Here is a 21,484-nt window from a genome sequence, read left to right as displayed (position 1 = left end):
CCAAGTATAAAAAAACTATGACACAAAAAGTATTACCAAGTTGCAATGCTAACCACTTGCCTGGGGGTAAGCCCCATTAAATTGAGTACTGACTTCTGAGTAGACATGGTTACTGTTTTTGTATGGGGACAGAGAGCTTGGCAAAGATTGTTCACTTCCCTTGGTAAGAGGCAAAATTCCTATCCTGCAAAGTTTTCTGATCAGAACTCAGTGATGCTGGGCATGGTTTGCATCGTGAAATTCCCAGGTTTAATCATTCTTGTCTCCCCGGCTAAAAGAAATTAGCCCTAAACTTGGTATAAGACATAATTTCCATGGTTTGGTGCTTCATTCCTAAATGCATTTTCTTCAAAGTATTGTTCATTTGTTTTTAGTGCCACTCATTTCTCTAAAAAGGAATATTTAGGATGGTGGCCCAAGTCTCATGAAGGTTGTTTTTAAATTCCTTTTTGGTTTATGACATGGAGACTATGTTTCCTTGTCCTTCACCCTGCCTCACATTGAAACTTTTCAGCAAGAGTTCTTTGGCACATAGCCACTGCCCATGTAGCTCTGTACTGTCTACACTGGCAGGCAGTGTCTCCCTCAGTCCTACCTGGAGATGCTGGGGTTGAGCCTGGGACCTTCCACCTGCAAAGAAGATGCTCTGGGCATCCCAACAGATGCATAGTATAACAAAGTTGTACATATCTGTGTTATTCCCAGTGCAATATTTGTATGCAGAATGTTGTTTCACCCTTACTTTGTATACATGAGGTATAAATTATATTGAATTCATAGTCAGTTGCTTTGGGTCCTCTAAGAGCATCTTCTTCCAGTGATTGTTGTGGCAGCATTGTTATGTTTGGCAGAATTAAAAACAATAACACTGTAGATCATAAACAAGGATGTTTAACGTTTATTATTATCTTTATTACATTTATTGGTTGGTTACTACAGAAAATGTATTGAAGCAACCAGCAATTGGAGAAAAACACAGAGTTTATTTGTTGTCAATGTGAGACAATAAACCAGAAGCCTATATGGGGGGGAAGAGAGACTTGGAGCATGAATTGAATACTCAGGACTGTAGGGGGCTATGGGTTGAGATTTTACTTAAACTCAAGCTTAGGCTTAAGTTGAGCTGTCAACCATTTGTGAGATTTGCTGAGGTGCTGTGCCTGTTTGGTTTTCTGTTTACCTCCTGTATTTTAACCCGGCTTACTCGTGAGCACTCCTCAGCTGCCTGAGAAATGTTGAAGTTGACTTTTTGACCATGCGAAGCTTCCGTGCGATTTTAAGTTTCGCGGCTGCCCCCTGCCTGTCCACTATCTGTGTCAGGTCCAAATACAACCAAAGCTCGCAATCTCATAAGGGAAAGCGAAACCTTTCACAGGAGAAAGTCGATTGTGGGACCCTGGCGAGTTCTTCGCGTGGAAGGAAAACCGCGCCTCACCAGCGAGACCCATGGACTGGGGAGGTGGGTTGGCGGCCCGCAGGTGCCTCCTGCACGGCTTTTCGGTGTTCCTCTGTGGCGTCGTCGTCCTCCAGCCGGCAGGTAAACAGAGCGGGCGAGGGGCGTCGCTGCTGCTGCAGCTGCTGCTGCTTCTAAAGGCCGCTCGGCAGCCGCAGGGCGACTCGCGCCGTGAGTTCGGCTCCTGCTTGGGGGAGAGAGCGCGGAGGTCGCTCTCGCCCCGGGGGAAACAAGTGGAAACAAGCGAGCCACCCGCTCCCCCTCTCTTGGAGAAGCGAGTTTTGTGACAAGGGGCGAGGTGGACGCTAACTAACGAGAGTAAGGCGGACTAAGGGGGACACTTGTTTGGAGCAGAGGAGGAGGAAGGGGGCGCTTTGTAATTGCTCCTCCGTGGAAAGCCCAGCTCCTCCTCGCGCCTCTTCCTCGCGGAAATGGTGCCCACTAGGCTCGACATACAGTTGTGCTTTGGAGACTAGGGAGTTTTCTCTACGTATTTCTGGGGCACGGATTGGAGCCATAACGCGTGTGGAAGGAGAGAGAAACCCTTAACGGAATCCAGACTGGACACCCGGCCTCTTCAGCTTGCATTGGGGAAGCGGGAGAAACCACCAGCTGGTTTCAAGCGGAGTTTCCCCCTCGGTGTGCTAATTTCTAGCGCTTGAGGAGAAATCCCTGAGAGCGGAGTGTTAAATCCGCCAACCAGCTGCGTTACCGTCTGGATCCACAGGGGGCACGTTATTATTATTATTTATTAACTAATTTTTTATATTGTACTGCCCTTCATCCGAGGATCACAGAGCGGCTTACAATATAAAAACACAAAAATACATAACATAGTAACAAACTAAAGCAATAACCCCCTCACAGGTCATATAGATGGTTCAAATAGCCAAAGGCGTGGGAGAAGAGGAATGTTTTTGCCTGGCGCTTGGACGTAGCCAAGGAGGGGGTAAAACAATAGAAATGCTTAACTGAGCAATCGCGTTGGTTCTGCCCCCTAACAAAAGTCCTGCCCCCCCACAAATCCTGGCTATGCCCATAGCCTGGCACCTAAAGATATGTCACAAAGGCACCAGGCAAGCCTTCCTGGGGAGAGCATTCTACAAGTGGGGAACCACCACAGAAACGGCCTGTTGCCAACCTCCAGACTTCTCACAGAGGGGCACACGAAGAAGGGCCACAAATGACAATCATAGGGTTTGGGTTGGTTCATGTGGGCATAGGTAGTCCTTGAGGTATTTCAGTCCTGAGCCATTTAAGGCTTTGTAGGTCAAAACCAGCACTTCCAACTGGGCCCAGAAACTAATTGGCAGTCAGTGCAGTTGGGCCAGGATCAGTATAATATGCTCAAACTGTCTTGCTCTGGTGAGCACCACCTGGAGTTTCTGAACCATCCTCAGAGGCACTCCCACTTATAACATGTTGCAGTCATCTAACCTAGAGGTTACTAGAGCATAGGCAACAGAAGTTAGGCTTTACCTGTCCAGACAGGGGGTGCAGGTGGGCCAGCAGCAGGAGCTGATGGAAGGCACTCTGTGCCACTGGGGGCACCTGAGCCTCAGGTGACAGCAGTGAATCCAGAAGCACCTCCCTTCAGAGGGAGTGTAACCCCATCAGGAGTTTTGGCAATTTGTGTAAAAATGAACAAGCCGTCATTCCTGGCTAAAATTTGGCCCTTTGGCATGCTGTTGACTTTCCAGAAGCCCTAACTCAGCAACAGGAAATTCTCTGGCCTCTAGATGGCACTGTGAATCCCAGAAAAACAGTTCAAGTTGAGAAAGAGAAAGAAAAAAACCAGTCGCTAAATTAAAATAACCCTCAAGCCAGAGCAACAGCCTAATAACAGTTAGTGACAGGACATCAGCTTGATCTTTTCATTGCTAAAAACCATATAGGCTACACAAACATAAATGAAATATAGAAAAAGAAAAGGATCGTCAACATTTTGCCATTGTCTATCCTAAAGTATTATTGACTGCCCATTCCCCAGTGTTAAAGATCAGAGCAAAGTTCACAGGTGAAATATAGGAGACTATGGTTTTTGTTTTTGTTTTTTGGTCCCATTTTACTACCAGGAACCCTGGTGCTGGCTTCTACTGGAGGATCAGGTTACTTGAATCCAACCCTATATTTCTAAAAGGGTCATTCCACACCAAATCACCTGGTGCCATGTGCTCTCACAACTTATATTTTCTTCAGGTTTTTTTTTTTTTTGGTTATGTGTAGATACCTATGAGATAACCTCAAATTATTTTTAAAATACTTTTTGGTTTAAAATTGGGGGCAGGATAATTTTTTTAAAATTTAAATTTTCACGCAATTTAGGCGGGTGGTGCTGTGGTCTAAACCACAGAGCCAGGGCTTGCCAATCAGAAGGTTGGTGGTTCGAATCCCCGCGACAGGGTGAGCTCCCGTTGCTTGGTCCCAGGTCCTGCCAACCTAGCAGTTCAAAAGCACGTCAAAGTGCAAGAAGATAAATAGGTACCGCTCCGGCGGGAAAATAAACAGTGTTTCCGTGCGCTGCTCTGGTTTCACCAGAAGTGGCTTAGTCATGCTGGCTACATGACCTGGGAAAAGTGCCTGTGGACAAAGCCAGCTCCCTTGGCCAGTAAAGCGAGATGAGCGCCGCAACCCCAGAGTCGTTCGCAAATGGACTTAACTGTCAGGGGTCCTTTACCTTTTTAGGCTAATGCAATTTCTGTGTCAGAAAAAAACCTCCTGTTTCACTTATTTTTTAACCGATTGGGCCTATTTTGGTATCAAAATAAAGGTAATTGTGGTCTCTTTCAAAATAAGGTATAAAATCAGGTGTCAAAATGGTATTAAGTGCCACAGAAAAGGATCACCGACCATTCAATAGGAAACAAAAAGCTATTTTGTTTCCCATACATTTAATATGGGCAGTGATGAATCATAGCCTTCTACTGTTAGAAAGGTCAAAAGACTATTTGCAATAATGCTATTTTTTTTCTTTACGAAGAATCTCTGAAAGTGACAATGGAAAGTCGGATGGTGGCAGTCTTGGATACAGATGTGATGATACCATGTGAGATCTCTGAATACAGTACTCCAGAGCTAAAGATCGCAAAAATAGCTGTTGAGTGGTATTGGAAGCCTTCTTCCAAGGAAGCGGAAAATATAGTGTACACCATTGTTTCTGGAGTGCCTACATCTTATAGAAACGGTGCAAGAATGGATGAAAGTGAACTGATAAAAGGCAATGCTGCACTTTCCCTCCCCCAAATACAGATTAGTGAAGAAGGAATATACATATGTTCTGTGACTGTTACCCCAGATTCAAATGAAGGAACCACTGTTGTAGAGCTAATTGGTAAGTATTTATGTTGCACAAGTTTGTAGAAAACTTACAGAGAACGAACTTGTACATTTCAGAATTTCCCAGTAGCTTTAAGGTCTAACTAAGCATTATATAAGGAAATGTATGTGATATCACCCATCTTTAGAGAAAAGTCACTTTGCAAGACAGTAATTTAGAACAGTGAACTATGGGGGTGGGAGAAGCATGTTTAATCCTTTCCCCCAGGCATCAAAATACATTCCAAGCTGCTTCAGCCCCCCCCCCCCCGAGATGCAGGTTTGGAACCGTGTAGGGGTGGTTTGGTACAGTGAGAGGAAAGGAAAGTGTTAAACTTCTACCAAAATTTCTTAACTATAAATCACCTGCTTGGGAATCATAGAACTCTAGAATTGTAGAGTTGGAAGGGATCCCAAGGGAATCTCTACTAGATCATACATGGCAGATGGCTATCCAATCTTTGCTTTAAAACTTTCAATGAAGGAGTGTCTGCTACCTTCTGAGGGAGTCTGTTCTAATGTCAGACAGCTCTTAAGAAGTGTATCTCTTCAAAAAAAAGTCACTTTGTGTTATGGAGTGGTATAGCTGACTCATTAAAAGTTTTGCTAAGCAATTTCTTATATACCAAGTGGGACCTGCCATAAAACGTTGTATTGTGGAGTGCTCCTATTAAGGCCTCCAGCCACTCAGGTGGTATCCAAGATACCCCATTGCATTCTCTCTTCATCACCCCAATTTTTCATGCTCCCCATCCCCAACAGGTTGTCAGTATTTTGTGGCTACTAAGCATGCTCTTTTTTTGGGGGGGGGGTGCCTCCTTAGATTTCCCCCTGTAGTTGTTGTTTTACTTCTGCATGCTACTATCTCCTCCTTGTGTCTTAGTAGCCTTCTTTTGGTGTTGTCACTCAACACCTGAGCTCTATTCGACAGACTGATATTATCACATATATTTGAAACACTTGAAGCCAAAGAATTGGCTGGTTAGTTCAAATGAATCTTTGAAAGTTAAGTCCACTCCCATTGCTTCTTTGCCCTCACTGCGCTTTTAGAATTGCCAGATCACAAAAGCTACACTAACAATAGAAGCTGCCACTGACATAATTATCTCCTCGGGGTCTAGGTTCTAAATTGTAATGATCCTATATATATGTATGTATATATGTATGCCTGTAAAATTTGTTCTGTATCCTTCAGGGTCAAAATGCTATGAAGGCAGCTTAACTACTTAAACAATAGAATGATAAATAAATAGCAACAAAAATAACAAAGCAGAGGAATAAAAAAATACCTTCATATCAATGGTGGGGAAAAATAAACCAGGTCCCTTCAGGTCCGTCATTTACCTTTCTGCTTTTTCCATCCAGTTGTGCAGAGTCTCTTGTAACTCTAGTTTTGCCCAATTTTGGTATTCTCCTGGACTCCTTTCTTTAGCTCTCTGCCTCCACCATTATTTTCCCCCAAGTTCCTTCTTGTTCACTTCTGTTACCACCAAGACTCTTGACCAGCCTTCTTAGTAGGCTTCCCCCCTTCCCACTCATAGCACACAGCTCCTCTTGACCCACAAAACACCTTCTTCAGGACTTCTCTTCTGTGCCTCTTGCCCCAGCCATCTCCTTCTAATTAAACAACCCTCAACCCAGGTTTTTAATTTAGACCATGTCCTTCTGAGAAATCAGGAGTATGAACTATGACTTTCACTTCACTTTCAACCAGCTTTTGTCTGAAAAACTGTATAAAAATGCAGTAAAAACAGAAACAATGACACTTTTGATTATCTCCATGCAGCTCAACCTTCAGTAAAGCTGTTTCCCAGGACAGTTGAACTAGAAGACGGCAAGGAGAAGACCCTGTCATGCACAGTGAATAAATTCTATCCTCTTTTGATTGAGGTTCATTGGGAGAAGAAATCTGAACGCGGGAATAACGAAGTTGTACCTGCAGATGATATTTGCACAGGGGTACCTGTGAAAAATGGAGATGGCACTTTCAATGTAACCAGTAAACTGGGGCTACAACCATCTTTACAAGATAATGGAAATGTCTATAGTTGTGTTGTGGGACACAAATCATTTTCCATACGGCAGGCCTTCAATGCCACTTTGATAGTAACAGGTATTCCTTCTGTTGACCTTTTCTGCCTGTGTGTGTGTGTGTGTGTTTGTGTATAATAGTGGGTCACATCCAACTGGTGTACTTCCATGAGTGTAGGGGCTTTTGATCCAGAAGGGGAGGGGATATTTGCCCACACACCCTGGAGCCTTCAGCACCTTCCACTAATTCTGCCCTATGTTCTGAAATGTAGCCTTCTTTCTCCAAAGATTCATATTGTACTTACAAATGCATTAGTCTTTGGGACTTCCATGCTAGGGCATCACAAGGAAAGGGATAAAATATATTGTAATGCCTTTATACAAATCTATGGGAATACTGTGCACAGTTCTAGTTGCTGCATCTTAAAAAGATTATTGTGGAGCTGGGAAAGGTGCACAAAAAGGGCAACCAAAAATGATATTAGGGATGGAACAACTCCTTAGTGAGAAAAGGTTATGGCACTTGGGGCTTTTTAGTTTTTTTTTAAAAAGGCAAATATGAGGAAGGGACATGTTAGAATTGTATAAAATTATGTGTGATATAATTATCTGGGATGCGGGTGGTGCTGTGGGTTAAACCACAGAGCCTACGACTTGCTGATCAGAAGGTTGACGGTTTGAATTCCCGTGACGGGGTGAGCTCCCGTTTCTTGGTCCTTGCTCCTGCCAACCTAGCAGTTCGAAAACACGTCAAACGTGCAAGTAGATACATAGGTACCGCTCTGGCGGGAAGGTAAATGGCGTTTCCGAGCTCTGCTCTGGTTCGCCAGAAGCGGCTTAGTCATGCTGGTCACATGACCCGGAAGCTGTACGCCGGCTCCCTCGGCCAATAAAGCGAGATGAGCGCCGCAACCCCAGAGTTGGCCATGACTGGACCTAATGGTCAGGGGTCCCTTTACCTTTACCTTTATGTGTGATATAGATGGAAATTAGTTCTCCATTAACACAATCTGGGATCATCCAGTCAAGTTGACCGGTGAGAGGTTCAGGGCAGACAAAAAGAAGTACTTTTTCATGCAACATATGCTTAACTTACAGAATTCACTGCCATGTGGTGGTCTGTTGATGGCCATTAGCTTAGATGGGTTTACAGTGTAAGCCCACCAATGGCTACCTCCAAAATCAGAGGTAGCATGCCTCTGAATACAGTATAACTTTCTGGCAAACAACAATATAAGAGGTCTTTATGTCCAGTTTGGAAACCTTATAGTCATGCTAGACCAGATTAGTCTTTAGGCTGCTCCAGCAGGACTTTTCTTATGTGCAGTTGGAATAAATGGGGCTAAAATAACTTTGCCACGATTGAGTAGCTGAATATGAAATATTACTTCTCATCAAAAGGTTGCAACAAGGCTGAAACATTTTGCTATTTTGTGTGATAAGTAACAAGAACAATTTCTCTCTCTTTACAGAACCACCACCAAATTTTACCTGGTTGGCTGTGATACTTGTTTTATTATTACTTGGTGTGATTCCTGTGATTCTGTACATAATGTACTTTAAGAAAAGTAAGTAATGGGAAACATTTAATTAATTGATTATTTGATTTTTTCAATTAAGAGAATTCTATACTATTCATCAAAGGTGGTTAAGGGTGGTTTACAAAAATAGATTAATATGAAACATAATACATGCACGTATTCATTATTATTAAAGTAAAATTAGTACTTTTGTGAAATCTTAATCTTTGGTAAACTTAGGTCTGAAATGACAGTATTCAAAAAATCCTAGGCGCCAGTGCGCCAGGCACCAAAAAATCTCCTTGCCTGTGGTTAAGAATTTTGACTAATTTTTCTTTTAAGTGGCTAAGATTTCTTTGCTGAATCAATTGGGGAAAGGCCATAACTCAGTGATAGAACATCTGTTTTGCATGCAAGAGGTCCTAACTGGTTAGTTCTAGCTTCAGCATTATCTTGGAGATGGATGGCTGTCAGTGACAGAGTGGTGGCCCTATGCCCCAGATTTATCTGCTCACTAGAAAAGACTCATGGAGTCTATACAACTGAAGCTACTATTTGACATTGCAAGTGCTCAACTAGCAACCAATAACATCCACATAAAGTAAGTCCTGGAATAAACCCTGAAGGTCATTTAGTCCAAGCCCCTGTCACAGATAAAGCACTCTTTCTCAGCTCTTTTGCTTCATTCTACATGATACAGAAATAGCACACTCTGCAAGATTCTTAATTCAGGGCTACAAAGCTAACCAAAATACTTGGGTGGGATATGTACAAAAGGAGTAAGAAGGAATGCTTAATCCGCGACTACCCTGCACTGAACAGGGAGTTGGACTGAATGACCTTTAAGGTGTTAAGGAATATAGCTAGTGTGTTAATTTCATTAGTGAGGGAAAAGCTGTCTCACTCTGATTCATTTCAAAAATGCACCTGGCTCAATTTGACTTCTTTATCAATTTACTGGGCAGATTTGGTTGCCATGTGTCCTCTTATTCCAGGACACGTCCTCTTTTTCAGGGGTAAAATTTCTGTCCGGGTGGATTTTTTAAATATGCCCAAATGTCTCTGGCTATACTTTCTGGATGAGACATAGACTTGCTTTCCTCTTCTCTTCACCTGTCCCCCTCAGCAATATATCACAGCTTCTATATCCTACATATAGTAGAGATATTTAAAACGAGAGTCGTCATAGCATTCTCTTTGTTGCTCTTCAAAATATGGCTACCTTAGTAAGCATGCAACTATATGTATAAAAGGGCTCGGATTAGAGCATTGGTTGTGGGTCAGTGGCTGTTACCAGGAAGGGATGGATCATTGTGAAACACTTTGAGGAGAGCTCATCTGAAAAGAAGGCTTGCATGTGGATTTTGCTCAGCAAGGATTTTGAATTACACAAAACCCTCTGGGACCAAAGAGAGAAAAGCCTTTGTGCAACCTGTATATAGTGTGTAAATATAGAGCGTGTATTTTGTGTGTGTCAGGTAAAACAACTGCTTAAAACAAGAACTGTTTCGGGTTGGTGAGCTAAGCAACTTTACTGAAGCTTCCAGGGCACACACAGAGAGAGCAAGATTTATAGATTGAAGATAGCACCCCACATCACCATAAGGTTCTTTTAAACTCTTATTATTCTGTGGGAAAGGTGCACATAGCCAGTACACTTCCATCCATTCTGTGTTAATGGGTACACATAACATATCATGGTGGCTTCTGCTTAAGGTGGAACTAATCACAACATAGGACATCTACTGCGTATCCATCCATATTGTCTAAATAACACCTCTGTTGAGGGTGTGACCTTTAACAGCTGCAAAACCCAGCATTTTGGAGCTTAAGAGAACATGGAACTTAATACAATACATTAAGCTGTTAGGTTTTTTGTTCACTGAACTGTCACTATTCAGTGTCTTATTGCCACAGAGGAATTATGGAAGGAATTATCCTCCAAATCAGAATGATTCTTTGTGCAAATTCATTTGCTGCAAACATCTTATTAAAATCCCTGCTCCTACCTTCTGGCTTTCTATCATATCACCCCCAACCCTTTAAAGCTTTAAACCGTCTTTGTTGAACTGGCTTCTTTAGTAAGGCTGTTGCTATACTCAACTGAACCTAACCTCAAAAATAAACTCTTCCTAATCTCACTGAGCCAACGCTTCATCCAGGACTGTCTTTTTCTTCCAGTTATGCTTTACCTTATCTGTACTTCAAGCACTCTGAATAGGGACTGTGCCACTTGATCTATGATACAGCATCTTGCATACATCGCTATTCACCATGTAGCAGTCACTAGCATTTGCAATAGACTGAATGTGATAATTACAAAAAGGAAAAATAATGCTTAGTTGTAAACTGCAGCAAGAATGTTCCTCTTACAGATGACTTGTTCTAATAGTATCACTTGTAACACTGCTACAAGTTTCTACACCTGAAATTCTTTGTTTTGCTCTTTATAGTTCAACCAGGGATATTTTCAGCAACTGCAAATAAGGAATTGAAACATTTGGAAGAAGCACTGGTGGTGTTCCTGCTGCAAGGCTTTCGTCCAAAGCCTTTAGAAATAGTTTTTTTCTTAAAACTCCAAAGCAGGAATGAAAAACTGAAACTATGCTCTTGGAATACTATGACAGGCAGCAATATTGAACACGGAGAAGATATGCCTCTTATCACTGGAAAAGAAGAAGAAAGTTCTGATCTTGAAAAGACTTTGAAGACCATGTTTACCTTTGATCCAGCTTTGCAAGTAAAACAAAGGCGCACTTTTGACGTTTACTGCAAAGTCAACATAGTTCCAGATGTAAAGCATCTGGAGGAGTTTGAACTTATACTTGAAGTTAGACATGAGGCCTTTCCAGATCGTTTGTCTTTTGAAATAATACCATTTAAAGTCATAGGTAAGTAGGAAAGATGGGCTGAAATGATCACTTAGAATAATACTACATATTTCACTGGCTATTACAGTAGTACCTCGGGTTAAGTACTTAATTTGTTCTGGAGGTCCATTCTTAACCTGAAACTGTTCTTAACCTGAAGCACCACTTTAGCTAATGGGGCCTCCTGCTGCCGCCGCGCCGCCAGAGCACAATTTCTGTTCTCAACCTGAAGCAAAGTTCTTAACCTGAAGCACTATTTCTGGGTTAGCGGAGTCTGTAACCTGAAGCGTATGTAACCTGAAGCGTCTGTAACCCGAGGTACCACTGTATAAGAATTCTGTCAACAGATGAAAGGTGAGAGAGCTGCATGAATGCAATGGGATACTTTCTGCTGCCAATGATGATACACAAAGGGAAACAATGCAGGATTGTAGCTAAACTCTTTGATCAGTCTACAAAAAGTGAATGATAAAATGGGAAAGCAGCACAGGTGGCTTGTGTGGAGATTATTTCTCTTAATCTCATTCAGTTTGACTAGTTTCTTATAACTTGTGAGCCCGTACGAAGGGCGAAGTGATGACCTTTAAAGCATTTCATGGTATAAGGCCTGCACGGGATTGTGTACTCCCTGCCTTCTTCAGATCAGAAATTCATGTGGACAAAAGAGAGTCCATACTTATTATCTTCTCCAGTTGCATTCTACTTGCTAATAATATCACTTTTTTGGTATGTATACATTTATTTATCTATTTATTTATTTACAGAATGTACTCCCAAAGTCTCCAAAATTGAATGTGAGCCTCCTGTACCAGAGTGTGGGAAACTCATCACATTATCTTGTTTAGTAGAAGATTTCTGCCCACGGGAGTGTGACGTTTGTTGGCTAAGAGGCAATAATGAGCCTTTGGATGCTAAAAGTAACACAGAGGAGCCACAACTGGACCCAGGATCAAATCTGTATTGCAAGAAAAGCAGAGTATCTTTTATACCTCAACCAGAAGACCATGCAGTAGACTTTATTGTTCAAATCAACCATTGTAAAAAAGTTATAAGACATAGTTACCCACTCATGTTAAAAGGTGAGTACTCAGCAAGTTCTTGTGCAATGAACAACTACTTGTTGTTCCTGTCTAAATAGTTTATATAAAACTGGAAATACATAATGGAGTTGTTTCCTGTATCTGTATTTGTTGTGGGTCTTTGATAACTTGTACTGAAAGAGATCACTTGTATCTCTTTGTCAGTAGGTGATGCTATCGTGGGTTTGTCCCATGGAAAACATGACTCAGAGAGTCCTTGCACAGAAGTGTCAAGTCATTCATAAAATTAGTTTAGAAGTTTTTCTGGGTGAAATCAGCAAAGCAAGTTTATAGCTGATATGTGCATCTTTGTAGGAAAATTATAGTGTCGGCTAGTGGCAAATTGCAAACATGACAAGCATTATAGTGCAGCCAATTTAAAACATGAATCAAATGAGAAATCGAAGCTCTCATCTGTTTCAGTCCAAAAGGTCAAACATGGCACACTTTGTATTCCAACCAGAATAAAACACAGCCATGTATAATCATATACATTTAATAACAAATTATATATGTGTGTATGTCAGATATGTTAGAATATGTTAGACTGCCAATGCTCCCCTGCCATTATATGCGTACTCTTATCATTTCTCCATATACCGTATTGTGCGGATTTGAATTAAATCTGCAAAGCTTTTAATTTGTAGTTTTTTGAGATTCCTGTGATTTTACAAAAGATCTGACTCCCAGAGTTCATTGGGAGAAGCCATAACATCTAAACCAGGCAAACTTGGTAGTTTTGACAAGACGGTGGTGTTAATTGCTCATTCTATCCTCTAATTTCAACCAGGGTTGTAGTGAGAGTGAAAGGATAAGCAACTGTAATTTTTCCAAACCTATCTCTAGCTCTTTTTGAGAGAGACTGTGTGTATATATCCATGTGTGTATCCCCTGAGGATAGGAGTTCATGCATCATATGAAGTAGCCTGTAGTCCATGAAAGTTTATGCCATGATATATGTGTTATAAAGTGACACTAGGCTAGCTTTTGCTGTAACATACTAATGTGACACCCCATCTGCCATTTGTCACTTCTGATTTACTGTTTTGCAATACCAGATGTACCAGCATTCTTTGAATTTAAACTAATATTTTCAATTGTTTGTTTTCTCTGCATCTGCATTTTTTAGGTTACCCCAAAGTTACAGATATTACGTGTGAACCAAATTATCCTAAATATGGAACTACATTGTCTCTAACCTGTAAAGTCACAGATTTCTTTCTTAGCAACATAAATATTCAATGGCTCGATGGGGGTATTGAAATAAGTAAAGGTGTGGTCACAGAGGGGCCAGTCAAAGACTCAAATGGCTGCTTGAAGTTGTCTTCTGAGCTCCAGCTGATACCAACTGCTTTGGATCATAATAAGTTCATTATTTTCAGTGTGACATATGGCGACCTGAAAAAGCCCATTATTAGAGATGTGTATCTAAAGCTCCCAGGTACGTACTGAGAATCCTTTGGGTTCTTTCAACTTTAGGCAAATGGCAATTTGAGCTTGTTTATTTAACAAAATTTGTAAACCACTTAATTTTAAAAATGTTGTTAAGTGATTGTAAAAATGTCTAAGTGGTTTGCATAAAATAAAATGTATATTAGATTGAGGATCGATGTAGTATTATGATATAAAGCAGTTCCCTTTGCAACAAGGGAGGTTTGACATGTTTGTGTACTCTGACTGATAGGTGTACCGTATAGCCATGTCTCTACTAGGTGTCATGTGTCCCTAATATCTGCCAGTTTTGTTTGTTTTATGAAGGTCCAAACTTTCTTGCAGACTTCCATTTAGTAGTTCTGAAGATTCCCTGATAGAAAAATCAGGTAAATCTAATAAAAACTAAAACAAAAACCACACCATATGTTCACACATAGGCACTGATGTTACTAGTTCACCCCAAGTTTTTAGAAAATCAAAAACCATATTCTCGGATCTATATTCATTGAAGATGAATATCCTTGCAACCCTGCTGATCTGAAGTGTGATTTAAACAATGACACATTTAAATCCTTCATAAAATTCCTGTATTTTTTAGAGGAAAGTTATAGAATAGATTCACATTGGGGAAGGGCAGTAGAATATCCCAGGTTTAGTCCCTAGCATTTCCAGGCAGGGCTGGAAATATCCCCTGCTTGAAACTGTGCAGAGCTGCTGCCAGACACTGTAAACAACGCTGAACTAGATGGATTAATGGACTGACTTGGTATAAGGCATCTTTTTATGTTCCTGTTGTCTTGTATTGTCACTTCAAGTACATCCTTTCCTTTCCTCCCCATGTAGTTCACCGCCCTGAGATGTCTGAAATAAAGGCAACACCAATGCAAAACAGTGAGAGCATCTCTTTGGAAACGGTCGTATCAAATTTTGCACCTTGCAACATAAAAGTGACATGGTATGAAGAATGGAAAAAAATATCTGAAGACAATCCCAGGAACGTTCAGATTGGAGAAAACAAGTTAGGTTATTTTGTAAGCAAATTACAGTTTAGTCCAAAAGGAAGAGACTCCAAAAAGACAATCAGATGTGAAGTTTTTCACCAAGCAACACAGGATTTTAAAGAAAAAAGCTTTGTGTGGGAAAGGAAAGGTAAGAACTTTTTTTTTTATGTTTTCAGCGCAGAATGTACAGAATTTATGTAAGGGATTCAGACATATCCCCCCAAAAAACACTGCTAATGGGGGAAAAGGTGATTCCTCTTCTCAATTAAGCACTTCCGTTACTTAGGACTCAGCTACATTAGTAAAAAAACAACAGTGTTTTAAATGCATTATAAACATGGAACACCAGGTGGCACTGTAGAGCACAATACTTTTCTATGTGTTTTACGTAGAGTTTTTTCTTTTGTTATAACAATTTTATTTATAATTTAATTATAGCGTTTCCCCCCCTGTGTGTAGATACACCCTTGGTCAAGGCTGAAAGATGGCTTTGTAGTCTTTTGGGTAGCTTATGATTTTCTCATATTTAATAATATTCTTCAGAAGACAAGTGTATCTGGTTGTTATGAATACAAAAGTCAACATAATGCTCTTACAACACACCTGGTTTTAGAAATTTTGTCTTGAATTCATCAGAGAACTAGATTTTGAATTTTTTCCATGAATATTGCTCTGACTGTATCTCTTCCCACTGCAACCCCCCAAATGCTACCCTTGGAAGGCAGTTGGCTAATTGCAGTTGAAAGCGTGTTGATTCAGTTGAGTAGCATTTTTGCTGTAAGTATTTCTGTTACGTGACATGATGCCTGCCCAAGGCCTAATATGTTATTTCTTCTTTTAAACAAGGTTACTTTGATAGCCTTGAAGGAGTGTCTACTTTACCAGTGAACAAAAACCATGTTGGTTTAAGTGAGTATTGCACCTCACGTGTAGGTAAAATGCAGGTACATGACACATTGACTCAGTGGTTTCATATCCTGGTTTGTAGTCCCAGTTAAAATCAGAAAACTGTTTAGATGTTTCTTGGAGGAGGTAGTGGGAGAAGAGAGCACTTGGACAATCTTTGTTGTTTAGTCGTTTAGTCGTGTCCGACTCTTCGTGACCCCATGGACCAGAGCACGCCAGGCACTCCTATCTTCCACTGCCTCCCGCAGTTTGGTCAGACTCATGTTTGTGGCTTCGAGAACACTGTCCAACCATGGACAACCTTTACTCTGCCTTATAAACCATTATTTATTAAAGTGAGATCATTACATCTCAACCAGACCATTAAGTTACTCTAAACGTGCACATTATTTTCATAAGGGATGATCTGAAAGATCAACTTAGTGCATTCTGTAAAACTTGTACGCAGGGATCTGCAAACTTTCTTTTGGCATAAAAGCCTGCCACTATTTGTGGCCACAGTGACCACTCCTCTCAGCCCTCTGAAATGCACAAGGAAACAGGAAAGGGTGCAGAGGAGTTCCTCATGTCATGCTTCTATTTACGCCATTCCTATTCTGCTTAATGTATGACAATATATTTATATACCACTGGATAGTTTTTAAAAATCATAAAAATCATAAAACAATAACAGGTTTGACAAAACAACTATGTGAAACATTAGTTTTAAAACAAGTAGTTTATGAATTTATATGCCAACATTAATATCTTAATAACTGTGTCTCTAGCAACCTATAAAAGATACTGAAGACATATGAAAGACATTCATATATGCTTAACTGAACAAAAGTCCATCCAGACAAAACTACATATTGGGGCTTGAAGATAAAACTGTAACCTTGTATTTATTTAGGGACCTGACATCCCAAATAGTAAGAGTTTTAATATCCTGACTTGGCATAACTGCCCTCTTTCCAGCTATCCTTTTACCTAGGTGTTTATTCTCTCCATCTCATTTTCCCTCACTCTCCTGTCCTGGTTCAGTTCTTTATCTTCCATCCTCAACAGATTCTCAACAGCTGTCACTTACTTTGACTCCAGCCAGCAATCCATTACACTCCACTGCTGTCAGTCATTCTTACAACCACTCTAGTTCCCCAGTGCCTTGCTATTCCTTTTTAATCCTTAATTGCCAATGTCTTGACTGTAGCTTCCATTCACAGCACTAAGCAGTGGCTGGGTAGGGAACAGACATAATGCAATGTGAACAGAAAGTTCAAATTATCTGACTTGAGGAAAATATGCAAAGGATTGGAAACTGAACATCACAATCAGGGATGCTTAATGTTAGCGAGATGCCTCTTCCAGGTATGTACTTCAAGAGCAGTTTCCTATTCAATTTCCTATTCCCTCTCTCTAGATTCTAAGCCCCCCGTTGAAGAACCAGCTCAGCCTATGAAGATAGAATGTGTCACCAGCAACCCAAAGACAGGCGAGGTGACTCTTCGCTGTTTTGTACCTGGAATAAGAGCAGAGGATGCCATTGTTTGCTGGTTTAACGGAGTATATCCAGTTGATGATGAAATACAGAATGAAAATTGTGGCGATGGATCTGGTTTTATTTCGTATGTGATCATTACAACCGAAAAAGATAAGAAAAAATATGAAATCAAATGTGAAGTTTATGTAGTTGCAAATGATGAAACCTTGGATAAAACCTTTGATTTAGAACTTTGAGAAATCATTGTATAAAGACAATGAATATACAAAAAGAACCACAGGAAAAATCTACTGCAGGCTGCTTTCATACATCCCCTGCTTGCTTCCATGAGGTGTGTGGGTCCTGTCGATCCTGTTTTGTGGGCCCCCACAAAATTGATAGGCATTCCCATTCAAATGGTGTATGTGCACTGCGTCATGTGATTGATTATGTAGGGCGGGGCTTACCTGGGCTCTCACAAGATTTTATTCAAGTTGGCACCCCTGCTTTGAAGCCCCATGTGAAGAAAACCTGATTATATTAATGAGGTTGTAATGTATGTAATGAAATTATAATATAATGAAATACTGTATAGCATAATATAATGTATGGGGGGTGATGATGATGTTGAAAGTCTCCACTCTGGTTCAGTGATAAGCTGTAACAGGACAGTGGTAGAATTTTCAGTACACAAAAGAGGGACTGAGAGTCAGGATATTTTAATTGGTGGATATATCTAGCTGAGCACTGGCCAGCAAAGCAAGTTCAGGAGTTGTCGTTGAGCAGGACAGGAAGGAGTAAAAATACAGTTGCACTTAAATAAATCAGTAAAGGACCTAGCTCAATGGTAAAAGAAGGGCCATAGCTCAAGTGCAGACCTTGCTTGCAGAAGGCCCCAGATTCAGTTCCCAGCATCTCTCAAGTAGGGTTGGGAGGCACTCCTGCCTGAAACCCTGAAGAGCTGCTGCCTGTCAGTGTAGACAATATTGAGCTGGATAGACCAGTTGTCTGTCTCAGCGTAAGGCAGCTTTTGTGTTTCTATGTCTGATAGAAAAGGCTTCTAGCAGTGACCTCATTGGTTAAGGCTTAACTGGGATGGAAAGAAAAGGGGCAACCCGTATTACTATGTTGAAGTAACTAGGTAACCTTGTCCATAATACTGAAACAAACAAATGTTGGTATATTTGCTTAATATAAGAGCTAATTCTTAAGTGTCTAGAGGGAGTAAGGGATGGTGGCCATGGCACAGATTTAGGAGAACTTTTAGAGTGGAAGTTGAATGTTATTATTTTAGAGAACGTAGGGGGGGTCCCTCCCCCCCACCCTGCATAATGGCTTGAAATCCAGTTTTCAGAAGCTTACTCCCAAACAAACCTGCCCAAGTAATGAGCTCATCTTCAGGGGCCTTGATCAGAAGTTAGACAGCTGGCAGAAAGGGGTGGGGGAGCATCTTGTAGAAGTGTCTCTTCAGAGATGTACAACTGGTGCCAAATATGGATGTGAGCACTTGCAGCAAGGAGCACCCCTGCTCAAATAAAAAGCAGTTTAAAGGCAGCATAGTCACTCTTGGAAGCTTCCTCCCTCGATTCTGCTCCCTCGAGCCCAGAGCTCTGTGCCTTCTATCACACCCTTGAGTGTCATGTTCAGGAGAGCATGAACACTCTCCTTGTTGTCTTATACTGAGTCAGACTATTGGCCCAGGTCACTTGTTTAGTCGTTTAGTCGTGTCCGACTCTTCGTGACCCCATGGACCAGAGCACGCCAGGCACTCCTGTCTTCCCAGGTCACTTAGTATTATTGATACTGACTGGCAGTAGAGTTTCAAACAGAGCCCTTTCTTAGGGTCTACCTGAAGATGCCATGGACTGAACCTGTAATTCCCTTCCTTCCTTCTTGATTCCCAAGGTGAGTGTTTTCTCCTTGAGGACAGGTAGTGAGCATTTGCTGAAAGTATTGAAGACCGCAACAGTGTCATGCTATTCAGGTTTACTCAGAAGTAAGTGCCGTTGTGTTTAGTAGGGCTTATTGTTGCACGCCATCCCAATCTCCTAGCAGTGTGAGATTCCAGGTGCTTACCTGGGGCGCAGGTTTTCTTTGGAATGAGGGATAGCAGAGACTGTAGTGACTTCAGGATATATGGCTTATTTAGAAATATATACAACCTGAGCCTACGATGGAGAGGCTCACAGCATGGCGGACTGATGTTCTGAAAAAGTTGTTTACTACATCAGGAGACTGAGAAGCAGTGCTTTTTCCCCGTGGGGGTACTCAAGGGCATGCAGTACCGGTGCCTTTTTTGTCTTCAGATGTTAAAAGTGTGGCACATGCTGTAACAACTTCATGGTGAGTACTGGCATCCTTTTTCCTTAAAAAAAGAGAGGCACTGCTGAGAAGCGTTCTAACTAACAGACCATTGAGGTAGGGGCCCCCACCCATTTGGCCTCTGACACAGAGCCACTTCCTTTGTTACCATAGCAGTGCATAGTTAGGTTGCCAGGTACCAGGCCTGGTTATTCCAACAATTGAATCATTGCGGGATCCATGAAGTAGGATGGACTCAGCAGTGGCGTAGCGTGGGTTGTCAGCACCCGGGGCAAGGCAAGTAATTTGCGCCCCCTAACCCGTGGATTTGCGCCCCCTAACCCATGGATTTGCCCTAACCCCAGATGTTGCGCCCGGTGCGGCCCGCCCCCCCTGCACCTCCCACGCTACGCCACTGGGACTCAGGCATACAGCCTACCCCCCTCCCACCCAAACTCTCAGCAATATTTTTGTACACTGCCTTTATATTTTTCATGCAATGTCTGTTTGCAAATGCTTTTATAAATAAATAAAATTATCAGCAAACCTATTCTGGAGTTGGTAAGTTCTGAATGTTACTCATGGTGAGAACAGGTAAAATGAATCTAAATCTCTACTGAAAACATTCTCCAGTTTCTTAGAATTTTCATTTCAATACTTTGTTTTGAAAGGTGATGAAAAGCTAACATCTTTTCCTGCTGTGGGCAGTTTCCATTAGTGCTGTGACAGATATTACAGTAAAAACATAAGAAGAGCCCATTGGATCAGGCCAATGGTTCTTCTGGAATTGCTAAGAATGGTTACTGATAATAGTTTCATTAATCTTCAAATAAGGACCAGAATACAGTAAAAGTAAATAACATCAGAAGAGACTGTTGCACTAGAAATGGATGTACTATCATAGCTCCAGATGTTTCATGCAAGTTAGGCATTTGATCTACACACACAAACGGGTCTGTGTAGCTTCAAAAATTGTAAGTACCTGTAAATGCACAACTCCATATCATGTCAATTGGTTAGGTTTTTTCTGTACTATTGTGCGTAGGCTGCTCGGAGCATTATTTAAAAGAGACTTGGTGCTGTTAGAATTAAGAACAAGCATAATTCCAACTGATTTTAAACATTTGAATGGGCTATTCTGTTATTACTTTAAAATGGTTTGTGGATGGCATGATTCATCTTCATACAAGTGCAGCCATTCACCCATGGAGGGATCAGGTCAGAACCCTGTTCCAAACACATACCCTCATCTTAACATGCCCATCATTGTTTTTTGAAAGGCAAGTAGAAAGTAGCTGATTTAAAATACCTCAATCTGGCACCACACCTGATTTAGCATCCTTAAAAGTTGATCATGCTTCACTCTTTGAATGGGTGTTTGCAGTTTCCCCTCATCTGAAGATTTACGAAGCTTGCAATCTCCATAAATTCCTTCTCGATCTCTTCTTGTCTTTTAATAGCCTGTGTCTGGGACAGGGCATGCCATTTAGTAACATGTATCCCATCTTGCTACTGAATCAAAAATAGTACACAGAATCATAGAGGGAGTCCATTAAACATTTACTGCTTTGAATTTGCCAACTGGCTCTCCCAACTAGTTTTCCCCTGAAGCAAAGCTGCCATAGCTCAGAGTGCAAGGATTGCTTGAAAATTCTCTCCATTGTCTGCCCCGCCTAATTTTTAGTCCCCCAGAATGATGCCTCAGTAAGGCATGCTTCGGGGTAGTCATTTTCCATTTAGGATAGTCTCTGCACCATTTACCGGTAAAACTCCAAGGGAGGTAGAACTTTTAATGATTCCACTTCTTCTATGATAGTATGTTAGTAATGGAGGGGAAATCCGCTAGATGGCACTCTCTTTCAGAATTTTAAACATTAGTAGGAAATCGCTTACAACCTGAAAAGATTTCTGTGGAGGCAAATAATAATAATAAAAATAAAAATAAAATATTCAAGGGCTGTATCTGGTTCACAGGCTGATGGTTGCATTAAATCTGTTCAAGCAGATTTAGATCAAGAAAATATTTTTGTTTACTTGTCTTACTTTTAAGACTTGCAACTAGCAGCCAATGCTCTATAAATGATGAAATAATCAAGATAAAAACAGCAGCCTCAA

The 21,484-nt window shown here is 41.2% G+C and overlaps 1 protein-coding gene across 1 annotated transcript; it reads left to right on the top strand.

Annotated features, from left to right (window-relative positions):
• Positions 1-1,239: 1,239 nt before the first annotated feature.
• Positions 1,240-19,623, top strand: NCR3LG1 (natural killer cell cytotoxicity receptor 3 ligand 1). The gene is made up of 11 exons (XM_083589499.1): positions 1,240-1,537; positions 4,434-4,784; positions 6,555-6,881; positions 8,272-8,367; positions 10,773-11,210; positions 11,954-12,268; positions 13,398-13,709; positions 14,546-14,851; positions 15,550-15,612; positions 17,009-18,769; positions 18,852-19,623. The coding sequence occupies exons 1-10, from the start codon at positions 1,447-1,449 to the stop codon at positions 17,323-17,325; spliced, it is 2,616 nt and encodes an 871-aa protein (XP_083445625.1). The 5' UTR covers positions 1,240-1,446; the 3' UTR covers positions 17,326-18,769; positions 18,852-19,623.
• The last annotated feature ends 1,861 nt before the right edge of the window (positions 19,624-21,484 follow it).

This window comes from Podarcis filfolensis (assembly GCF_964270895.1).
Source record: "Podarcis filfolensis genome assembly, chromosome: 1".
Lineage (NCBI taxonomy): Eukaryota > Metazoa > Chordata > Lepidosauria > Squamata > Lacertidae > Podarcis > Podarcis filfolensis.
Note: the sequence above shows the minus strand (reverse complement) of the source record. Positions and strands in the feature narration are given on the sequence as shown.